Source organism: Oenanthe melanoleuca, chromosome 7 (genome assembly GCF_029582105.1).
Source record: "Oenanthe melanoleuca isolate GR-GAL-2019-014 chromosome 7, OMel1.0, whole genome shotgun sequence".
Classification (NCBI taxonomy): Eukaryota; Metazoa; Chordata; class Aves; order Passeriformes; family Muscicapidae; genus Oenanthe; species Oenanthe melanoleuca.
The window spans coordinates 13,293,491-13,305,823 of record NC_079341.1 but is presented as its reverse complement, the minus strand read 5'-3'; the positions used below and the strand labels follow the sequence as shown (position 1 = coordinate 13,305,823).

Here is a 12,333-nt window from a genome sequence, read left to right as displayed (position 1 = left end):
GAAACAAATAATGTGGATCCTATCATTAAGTACCTCTTAGTAGGTTTTAAGAAATTTGCATGGACCAACAACAAACAGACATCACCTTGAAGTCTGCATGTCAATAGTGTAGCTTTTTGCCCCAAGTATACTTATATTTTTAGGCTGCTCATACCTTTAAAAAATGAGGCAGAGAACAGAGATTATAAGACCCATTGAATTGTTATGGTATGGTGGCTAATATGATGGCTATAATAAATACCAAGACTTTTATAAGTAGCTAGCAGCAGGACAACTGTGATCCAGCTGCTGACCCAAGAAGTACATGACAGGGTCAGAAGCTGCTGTCCCTGCAGAGGAATGTGTTACATGGGGAATCTTGCTGTCACTGAAGCTCAACAGGTCTGCAAAACATCTGAAATTAAGCAATGCTTAATGGGTCTAAGACCCATTGTGTTCCTCTGTGAATATCCTCACTCAAGGCAATTTACAACATCCATGCCCTCAATGGTTCACGCCATTAAAAACCCTTCAAAGTAAGGGTTAAAAACCCTTTAAAACCCATTTAAAACCAGCAAGAATTAGTATATACAGATCCATGATGTCACACTCTTCCATTAATTTCAGAAGGCAGGATTCTTTATTTCCCCACATGTGTGAGCTCAGGAAAAAAAAAATAAATTCCCCTATAGTGCTATATACATTTAGAACTTGCTGGCAGAGACAGTAACAGATGAGCCTGAATTTGAAATCCTGTTACATGATTAGCTCAATTTTCCCCTCAGTCTTCAGGTAAGATGAAGATGAGAAAAACTGCCTCTTCTCCAGCTTAATGAACCTTCAGTTATTGCACCTCTGCTTAATTCTACTTGACAAACAGGAAGAAGATTAAATATGTTTTTCAGGAAGGCCAGTTCACACAGCTGAAACACCCCTGCAGGCACTCAAAGAGAAATGGCTGATCACCCCAGGAATGCAGCATACCATGCAAAATGCAGTATCTGCTCATGAAGAAAAGGAAAAGCTCTAGAAAGAAGGAAGGACTGAAAGATGTCCTATCAGCTGCTTCACAGATGCAGAAGGAATATTCTGGAAAAATGGTGAGTCCTTGAGGGTGTATCAGGGTATCTTATTATGTCATCAGTGGCAACATCCACAATTTTTTCTTATTGCTGTTCAGGTGCAACAAATAAATGCTGTCATGGCTGGACAATCTGAAACCACATGTTTTGAGACACAGCCTATCTCTTGTCAGCTGAAGTCCATGTTGCTCTCCATATATAAGGACAAAATACCAATTCTATAATTCTTGGAAGGAACTATACCCTTTGTGATATGTCAAACTAGTAGATTGTACAAAATTAATATAATAACCTCAGGATGGGAAAAACGAGCCAATTTATAAACCTTTAAAGATTACTGAACTGGTCACAGGCTACGGTCTGCCTTGCTGCAAGTGACAGTGTCAAGCAGTTGGCATCCAACTGAAAAGAAACATACTAACAAAAAAATTATTCTGTGAGATAATTGAAGCCTCCCTCACCTGTGTGAGTTTGTCCAGTTCACCCAGCCAGGCCCCAAACATCTTGTCGAGATCCTGATCTTCCTTATCACTATCTTCTTCTGCACCATGGTCAAGCTCTTCATCTGACAATTGCTCCATCTGGGGGGGGAAAAATAAGTTTGACACTCAAACATTCTTGTCAGTGTCCAAGAAAACTGGTGTCAGCTACCACGTTTCTGAAAGTGGACCTAAATCAAAGCAAACGTCCATCCATAAACTTCATAGAAACTCCTGCTTGCTAGTAAACACTTAGTATGGAAGTTGTAATAGATAATTGCAAAGCCATTTTTGCAGCTCACTTTTGTCAGAATGATGCAGAAAATTATTAAGAACAGAGTTCACAGTATCTAATACACAATCAGAAATTCATGCTAGCCTTGCATATGCCTTCATTGCCAGCTATTGTTGGCAAAACCTATTGATATTACATTAGAAAAATCCAACTCTTGTCCAAGGAATTCAGCAGACCACAGTTAAGTAATACCATTCAACCACAGGAAGTGCAGTCTCACTGCACTGCAAATAGATCATTCTACAAATCTGTAAACAAAAAATGCTTAAACAGGCCATAGAGAATGTCAGCAATACATCCCCTGAGACAGTTCAAATCTTGGACACTGACCAGATCACTTCAGTGATACTGCACTATTTTTATTCAATAAAGGAACTTCTCTCTGGAAGCAAAGTCACCATAACATCTCTCAGATCCTCCTTCATTTAACACATTTGTGACCAAAATAAAGACAACGTTCTCCAAAGTTTCTCTGTTATTTTCTCAAAGAAAAATAACCTTTTGTTTAAATGTCTTTTACAAACATGACCTCCAGCCCCTTTTATGGAACTAAGACACACATGCCTTTCTATGTAAACTCATACTGGCAAAGACAGGATCTGGTTCAGGAAGAGAATTTACATACTTGGGGGAGGCAACAATCCAGGTAATAATTTGGAAGCAATCAGGCAGTACAGAATGTCCAGAGACACACGAGAACAGATCCCCAGCAACAGCTACACAAAAAAACCAATAGTCAGATGAACAGCTTGATTTAACCAAGTCATGGGTGACATAGTTCCTTGCTACATAGCTTTCAGGAAGCACCAGTTTACGTTTTGTAGATTTAAAAATTACTAAGAGTTACTCTTCAGGAAAAGACAAATCTTGGTCTGAAAGACATCAATGTCCAACATCACACAAACTGATAAGGCATGTTATGAAAAATGATTAAGATGATCTCAGAGAAAAAACTGGTCAATCCACTTTTTATTTTATATGACAGTTCTCATGCAAAAAAACCCCTCCAAGAGTTAAAAAATAGTCTTTTCTTATTATTATATATTGCTTTTACTTCATTTTAACTTGATAAAATAGGTCAGAGGAGATTTCAGAGGTGATCTGTAATTCTGAGGCCAGCAGAAGCCAATGTCTCCCATGGACACAAGATACTGCCATCCAGCTGCTCTAGGCAAAGCCACTCCAGTCTACTCTCTGAACTTCTACTTTTGTGGGAGAGCACAATGCATGTGCCTACCTTAAAAGAGGCAATAACATTAAAGCTAACTTGTCATGGCACACTGCACTGCACAAACACTGAACAGATTAAATTCACCATCAGAATCTCCTTTCTTCTACACTTGCTTTGAGTCCTGCACTCTAAGGAACGAAAGGGTGACGATGAAATTAAAACAAAGCCAATATGCTTATGTAATATTGCTGCATTCTTCCACCAAGACTGCAGCAGTTTTTATATTCTGTAAGCCAGGCGTGCCTTCCCCAGCAAGATTCCTCTCCATGATGCCTCCTGCAAGTCCTCCTACATACAAAACTGGAGACAGCATGGTAGCAGCAACTCGTACTCTGCCTGAACTTCTGCAAAGCAACCTAAGCTGTATTCCACTTCTATGCCCCCTTCAAAGCTTTGCCTTACTACTTCTTAGGCTCTTATATGGACCAAAAATACTGTAAAATCAAGACAAAACACATTATTCTTAAGGTGACATGGTCAAACTGCTGTAGGAGTGCTCACACAGTATTTCCCAATGTCTAGTTACATTTGAATAAAAAAACAATTATTTGAAAGCTAAAGGCAGCTATTTAAAGGGTGCCTTATGAAATATGACTATGAACTGACAAATCAAATAAAAGGAAACTGTGATATAAACCACTCAGAGCACAGTATTTACAGATATATTACAATCCTAGCCTTTCCCTCTTTGAGCTGTTTTTGACACTCTAGTTAGATGGACTTGTTTTGCAGTGGATTCATAATATGGTACTGTTCATAACTCACCCTTTCATTAACAAGGAAGCTTGCTCTTTTTACTAATATTTCTGAGGATCTAAGTCATGGAAAGCATTCTCAATTTCCAATAAACTGTTACTTCAGCTATTTTAACTTGGCATCAGAGACACTGCTTTGGTTCCAGTTACTCTGAAGACAGAATTAGCAGCCTAAAGAAAACTTTTACAAGTGAAGTACTGTTGTGTCAGCATGTCTGGCACTGAACCCAGTAGTATTTGCCAGCTCCTTGTAGTCCCCACCCAAGCTTCCTAACGTCAGCTGCATTTCCTATGAGCCTGTCAACATTTACTTGCAAAAGGCACACAGAGGTTAGTGTCTCGCTTCAGAAACAGCTAATATTAAGTCGCAAGTTCTGTAAAAGGAAATCTTAGTACAAGTTCCAGAACTGGAAGATATCCCAAAGGACATTAACTAAAGAATTAATTCAATAAATGAGGGCAGAGACAAAATGCTCAGAAAGCAGTATGTGAACTTCTTGGCATAAGAACTCAAAACATTAACCACTTCAAAAGAGGGCACACTCCAATTAAAAACTTCAATTTTTCCTTTTTATAGCTATTTTCTTTCTCACTGTTGTTGATCACAGCTAACATGCACTGTACTTTAGCACACAATGATCTAAGCGGGAGTTATCACACCTTTCTAAGGATACAACATCTTTTATTTCTTGCTATAAATAAAACCAGTATAAGGTGTAAGAGGTTGTGTGTCTTGTGTTTAGTTGGGTTGGGGTTTTTTTGTTAAAGGAGTAATTCAGAATTGAATCTGATAAAAAAATGGAGAAGGTATCATGATTCTGATGTGGTGACTTAAAGTAAGCCACTTACATTCCTAAAACATTTGCAGGGGAACAGACAAATAGTTTTTTTCTGCTTAGCTCAAACCAGATGGCATGTCAAAGTAACTTCATGATTCAAGCTATTTTTCAACACTTCACCTTCTATTCTGTTCAACATAAAGAAAACGAGCAGCATCATTCTGGGATACCTAGATAAAATACAGTGTCAACACAGTGCAGTCTTTCATATGGAAGTGAGGCTTCCTGCACTAAAGCATGGTCTATGTATCATTTCATTATCCACCATCTCAAGAAATAACTAGTTTTCTGCATTTTAAAATCTATTCTCAAGAACTATATAGCATAGCCTAGTTGGGGAAACATACTCTTTCTAGACCTCATCTGGACACCCAAGTTCCTTCATTTGTGATCATTCCTGTATTATTATTATGCCAATCTCCATTTCTGCTAAAAAGTTGTATATGATAGAACACTACACTAGTATACCATATGAAGACATAAGCACCAAGTTCACACATAAATATCAGAATAGGATTCTAGTTTTTCCAATATTCATTCACCTGACTGCTTAAAGAAACAAGGCTACTTGAACAGAAAAAAAAACATTAAAATGTTGTCATAAAACTGACAGGCAAAGCTCACATCCCCATTCCATGTTTCTAGACATTTCCATAATTAAAGTAATGGTAAATAAAGATAAGTACTTTGAGCATATACATTTATTTGCATCACATTAATACTCTGCCCATGTGACAGAGACCAAACAGATCTGGCACACTTTTCAGTTGGAGATTCTTATGCTATAACTGACACCAACACTTCTCCTTTGTATTTAATACCACAGCACACTGAGCCAATGACAGTGCAGATCACTTGCTTTAGTATTTCTATGTTTCTTCTTAATAAGCATAAAGTATTCTGAAAATAATTACTCCTGAAAGAGATATTTGGAGGGGGAATAGAAAGTTATAGGAAGCCCTTTGTGCATTATCCAATGTTCTATAACCCAGTTTATGTTAAAAGTAATCCAGATGAAAACTTGAACAAAAGGGTATTTGTTTTCTTTAAGCTTCAAATAGCATAGTAATAGCTGAATACAACCCAAGGCTTCTGCAGCTCAGACATTCCGATGCCTCTCAAATTCAAAAACTGAGATACAAATCTGTCAGCCAAAAAATTCAAATTCAGAACATTCCAAATGAAAAAAATCTTATGTCAAGTGATAGTCTGTTCAATATGCTATTTTTAGCCAACTTTAAATTTCATTTTTCTTTTCTTTTAAACCATGCTTCAGGCAATAGTTTTTCAGACTTGGCATTAACCAAACAAAGTGAAAACATACTGAATGTTTGATAAAAAGATAAATCTTCAGACAATTCATTAAAAGCAAAGACATCTTTCATAACGAATATTCTGAAATACTGTGGGCAACCTCTTGAAATCCCGGACATCAACAAAAGTTTCACAAAAACCAGTCACATGTCAATAGGCTGCATGAGGTATATGAATGAAGGATTCATTATTATTGTGACAACCTTGGATTTAAGTCTACTATCTATTTCCTGCCCTTCTTCCCAGCTGATGAAGGTGTTTTTCTTTACATCAACACATTATCTGCCACAATTCAATTAATCTGTCCTGTCCAACTCAACTACATTCCAACTATTAAGGAAGGAAGGGACTCAACATTGCTCTGGTAAATTGCTTTTATTTAATTCCACACTTATTTTTTAAAACAAACTAATTAGTAGCAATTTGAAAATAGCAATGGCAAAAAAAAAAAAAAAAAAAACCCAAAAAACAAAAAATGAATGTTTACACACTTGGGGTCCTTAAGCTGCTCTTCAAAATTAAAATAGGCCACTGTACTTTAGCAATAACTACTATTCTTCAAACAGTAGAAGTCAAGGGCAGAATATACAACATACAAGACTTACTCAGAGCAACTGGGAGAAGAAAGACAATTCCAGAATACACTGAAAGAGTTTAAAAGCTGTGTAGAGTTTGAGCATATCTCTTTTCAAGTCTTTTACTTTATATCAGTCAGTTTGTCTAGACTGCACAACTCCAGTGAGTCTGAAAAGCAGGCATCCTTACTTTATGGTCTTATATTCAGGTTTAACTGTGAGATGCAAAACTGGACAGCCCACAATATTCCCTCCTTTGCCCACTGATCTGTGCAACATGCAAGAATGTACCTTTGAAACCACAGAAAAGAAATCTGCTGTCTGAAAATGCATGTTTTGAACTGCACAAGGGCTACAGTTTTATTAAAAGATCAACTAAGGCTGCTGAAAGTAACAGTTATTCAAACATCCACAGCGTGATTTCTAATGCTCCTCTTAAAATTAAGCACATGCCTGTACAAGAACTTGCCTTTGCCTCTAGCTGTTTGTATTTCAAGCCCAGTCAAACAACAACCTTTTTCACTTAGCTCATAAAAATATTTTTCTTTATATTATTTATAAGTTTGCTATATAAATATTTATAGCACACAAGTGAAAACATAACTTACATTTTAACAACTGCTAATGAAACAATTGTTTGAAAAAGCAACTGTAAGAAGAAAAAAAAAAAGTCCTCACCAGATACTGGATCGTAACATCAAAACAAATTGTCTCTGCTTTTGGAATCCCCCAAAACACACCAGTGCTGTATACAGCAAATACAGGTTCTCTGAAACTTAGTGCTGTTCATGAAAGAACTATTATCCCTTTCAGATTCTAACAGACTTTTCAACAACCACCCTCAGAGATTCTAACCAAGTAAGTAAAACATACCACAGTTGCTCCCTCATCTTCCACAGATTTAATACGAAATCTTTAGAACAAAGCAGACACAGACATGACAACTCAGTATTCTTCAGACAATATGAAAGAAACAAGTTCCTTTTGGCTAGCAGCATGAAGAAATAGAAAAACATAATTTTCCATATTCACATCCTTTGCAGCTCCATTTGTATTTAAGCAGAATCTGTACACTCCCCCTCTAACTTTAGTTGACACTAGCACACGCAGTTTCCTGGAATAAATACACTGAAGATACCAGAATGTTTACTTCGTCATCTTGATTTCTAGCAGTGGGAATTCATTCTGAAATGCCACAGCAAAACCACTCACAAAATACCCACCCATCCACCTCTTCTTTGCCTGAAAGCTTTAAGAGGTAAAACAAAAAGTGCATCAAGTAGAATATCCTGTATTTCATAAGGTTGGTTTCTGGTTTTAAGCTTTTTTTGTATTACTATCACTTTATATTAACTCTTCCTTTCCATAAGTGCAACCTGAAATTTTAAATTAGTCCCCAAAGTGTGTCTCTTCATATACCGAAATTCATTTATAAGATCTTTTTTCCTGTATGATATGGGAAGCACCAAAATTACAGAAATGTCATGACAAGAATCTAACTACATTTGAAATTTGCACTGTTGGGAAGGCACACAGTAAAACCTTTATTCTCTCCAATATATTTCAGTGCCTGACTCACATCTAGCCAAACAGATGCTGCCTTGAAAAGAAGGGGCTTTATCAATCATAGGATCCCATTTCCTGAACCAAAATTCCAGCCAGAGTACGCAAGTGGACATTAAATAAATTCCTATAAAACGAGCATCCTAGATTACTTTATATCTCACTAAACAGTCTTTATGAAGACAACTTGAAGGAAACTATAAAAAAAAATTAGATCATAAAAATAAAACTTGCTTAAGCTAAAGTATTTTTCAAGTAGAAAGGAAAATAACACTCTGTAAAGTAACACTCATTAGTTGCAGAAGCCAACATCTTAGATTTACCAGCTGAGACTAGAGAATTTTCAGTGTATAGCCTGTCTTCAGTAGGCAGATATATACTCAGAAACTACATTAGTGCCAATTTTCCAGAATCTTCATCGTATGGTTATTGTAACGCAAATACTGCTGCAGCACCTCTTTGCATTCAGTTTTACCCTTGGAATGAAGCCCAAAAAAGAATAATAAATATGAACAAGCATCAGATCTCAGGGAATACCCACATATTCCTGTAGCTGTGGCCCAATAATATCAAACACCACACTAACAGCAGCACTTTCAGGATCACCCTGCACTTGAGAAGAAATATTAGCCAACCAACCACTCAAAAATTCACATCCTTTTACAGACTGGTCTGTTGTGTCTGTAAAGGGTCTTTATCCACCAGGAATAAATATTCAAAGAAACTTAATTTTTACACATACTACTAAGGTTTTTTTCAACTATAAGAAAGCAAAATAAAGCAAACAACTGGCCACTACCCATAAAAGTTGAACATCTCAACAGTGCTTACTATTATCAATGGTATAAAGGAATGATTAAACCAACCAGGAAAAGGGAAATTTAAGAAAATAGCATAGGTCATAGGTCAAATTACAATGCAGGTGAGAGTACTTCCTCATAAGACTGAGCTACTCTATGCTTCAGGATAGTTAAAAACAAATTTTTGTTCAAGGGACTCTCTCAAAGGTTAAAAATAAGCATTATGCCAATGCTCACTTAAGATACCACAGCAGACACTGGCAATCTCTATGATGTGGGTAATATCTAGACTCAGAAGTAGTTGCCAAATCCCTTTCCACAAGGACCTAGTGACAGTCTATGAACCATGGCTCAAAAAACAGATGAGTAATGCTTTAGCTATGATAAATAAACAACATTCTTCACAGGTTGCTTTTATGTCAGGGTATATATTTCTTACACTAACCTCAGCTGGAACAGGCTGGAAGGCAACTTAGCTTTTTAGTAAGAATTAAGACTACATTGTGAAGAGCTGCATTTCACTATAGCTGGAACTACCATCTCCAGAAAAAAAAGGTGAAAAAAAAAAACCAAAACCACAATTGCATGTTTTTCAAAGACTCACAAAATGAATGTCTGATACCTCTAAAGAACATAGTATCAACATTTATGAGTCGATATAGTTTGCTGTTTACAACTAGCCATGACAAAAAAACATGACCTTAAGAGACACCACATAGAAAAATATTTAGAGAACAAATAGAGAAATAATCTTTTGGCTGAAACATTTCTTTAAGAAGTAGAAAGTATATTTAATTTGGAAGATATCTGATTTACTTTAAACTCACCTCTAACAAATTGAGCAGAAGAACACTGCCTAAAACCAAAAATAAACACATCTAAACAGGCTATCCCAGCTCAACTAATTTTATATTTTAAGCCACTAACAAGACCAGATTAAGAACTGCAATTGGCAGTCAACTTTCATCCTGCAACTTCATAGCAAACTGTAAGGAGAGACATAAAACCCCTCCCTATTCCTGTCACCTCTTTGCATCACCAACCTCTACACAGAAGGACATGTGTTTAATAAAGTGTGAGAGGTAGATGAGGGGGGAGAAAAAAAGAGGAAGTACATACTGCACCATAAGGTTACCATGAGAAATGGAATTACTGTGTAAGGAGAGATTTTTCCATGCAAGAGCTGTGTCTTGCGGGAGGCTTGGAAAGACTGCATTGAGGGAACAGCAGAGAGAGAAGGGCTTTAGACACCCTTGTGTATCCAGAAGAAAGATGTGAGGCTCTGAACAGAGATGAGTCTCAGCAGCCAAAACTGGAAGGAAGGGGCAGTTTTCTATGAAGGGAAAGGGGAGGGAAACATTTGGCAGTAAATCAGCACTGCTCGCTGGGCAGGGATGGGAGGCACGTAGGCTGAAGTGGTCCCTGCCACACAATGGAATTTGGCAGCAACTATGTGGCATGAAAAGGAGAAACTACAGATAAGCTCTTTGTGATATGTATATAAGTGGAAAAATATGTTTGTGAATGTCAAAACTGCAGGAAAATCACTGCTGAGAAAGAATATTTTATCAGCATATTCCCTTGGGTCTTACAGGTGATTAAGGAAAATTTCAGACACCCATAAGCTTCACACGCAGTAAGACAGAAAGCCAACATCCTGCTGCATGAACTTCAATTCATCGTTTTCCTTGGTGATATTGTAAGAATCCGTGTTGTATTTTGAGAATTCCACCAGGTGAGTAAAAAAAAAAAAAAAATTCACCTGAAGGAAATCCTATACTTGCTCAACTCTTCTTTTTTTCCCCTGAGAAAGTAAAAGAGGAGCCATTCTAGAAGTGAAATCAATCCACAAAGCAATTTTTGAGTGACATCTGGTTAAGTAAGATGCTACAGCTGGATGCCACCACCACTTTTGTCTAGTAAAGCCTGCAGAAACTTCTGAAGAACAGAAAGTCTGGAGCAGATTTTGAAAGACATGCTCATCACTGATAAAAGCTGAAAATACAACTTAATTCTAATTTGTAATTTTAGCATAAAGTCACTGAAGAACTCTCTCCAAAGCTTCTGGCCCCTCTCCCCTCAAAATAACCCCAGCAAAAGAAAACAAAATAAACAATGTCCCACCGCCAAAAATTAAACCAAACAAAAAACCCAGAGAAAACTGACAACAGTTCTCCCGGCATTTTTTCTTCTTAATACTTTTTTCTCTTGGGATTTTTCTTCTACTATTAATTCAACATCTTTTTTCTCAAGGATGTTTTAATGATCTTAAAGCAAGAAGTCCACATAATAGCTCAAACCAGTATTAGCAATTGGAGGTACAGAGCTATGAAATTTGTCACCAACTGCCAACAGTAATCTAAACATTGCTTACTGAGCACTGACCTTGATCTCGAGCTCATAAGCCTTCTGAAACAATTTAAAATTTTTAAAATTAATTTTGTCTACTTAAGATATTCTCTAAAGATGTATGTTCATACTGAAAAGCTGCATTACTTCAATTTCTAAATAAATGTTGGCATCAGAAAGTGAGGGAGGGAAGCAGGGAGAAACACTCCTACTGGGTACCACTCCCTGGAAGAAAAAGCATTTGAAGCAAGAAAGCAGTCTCAACATAAAGTTTTGCTATGTCAAAGGTTAGAGAAGTCTAAAAGCCAGTTAACACCAACTGATGCATACCAAAAGACTTTATCTAGAACTTAATTGCTTCAAGATTAAGACAAAATGTAAATATTTAACACAGAATCAATGTTTTAAAGTACACATTGCTGAAAAAGTAAGGAAATTACCTTCCATAGCAAAAAGGAAAAAAATACAGTGTAAGTTATGTCACTGAAGAATCAGACATGAAATTTCTACACAGTAAAAGAATCATGGAAGATGGGGCTGACAGCTGGATTTTGTTAAAGGAGGACTTTAAACAGAAGTATTTAAACTCATGGGATTAGGCCAGCATTCCTAAGAAATGCTGTTCAGATCTTAAGCTGCAGAGACCTCGTCTAAGCAGCTCAGCAACTGAGTCACATAAACAACTACTGTAAAGTCTGCTGCCACCACACTCAGTAGCTTTGTGAATGAAGCTTTTCTTGAATACGAAAACTAAAGACACAGTGTTATGCTATTGGAATGGAGGGCAGGGGAGAAGAAGGAAATAATCAAGTAAATCAGCAGACTCTATATTGCCACATAAAATCCTAAGTTTCAAATTTCCTTCCCAAAAAATTATCTTTCCTCAAACATTTAAACTAATAAGATTTTTAGTTCAGTGAAGGATAATCCTAAGAAGGTGGCTCAGAGCAGCTATTATATATACAGACAGATATATGCTGTGCATTATGTTTCATTTTATGTTTTGCTTACAAACATGCTTGGAAATTTGGTCACTTAGTATCCGATTATTCATATCTCCTACCCAAGTCCG

The 12,333-nt window shown here is 36.8% G+C and overlaps 1 protein-coding gene across 2 annotated transcripts in view; it reads right to left on the bottom strand.

The window, feature by feature from the left end:
- The window catches only part of RAPH1 (Ras association (RalGDS/AF-6) and pleckstrin homology domains 1), an 83,562-nt gene that overhangs the window by 53,052 nt on the left and 18,177 nt on the right, over positions 1–12,333 (bottom strand). For both annotated transcript variants that reach the window (XM_056496902.1, XM_056496903.1), the window contains exon 2: positions 1,523–1,642. In XM_056496902.1, the coding sequence (XP_056352877.1) occupies positions 1,523–1,642 (120 nt within the window). The remainder of the gene's footprint in view (positions 1–1,522; positions 1,643–12,333) is intronic.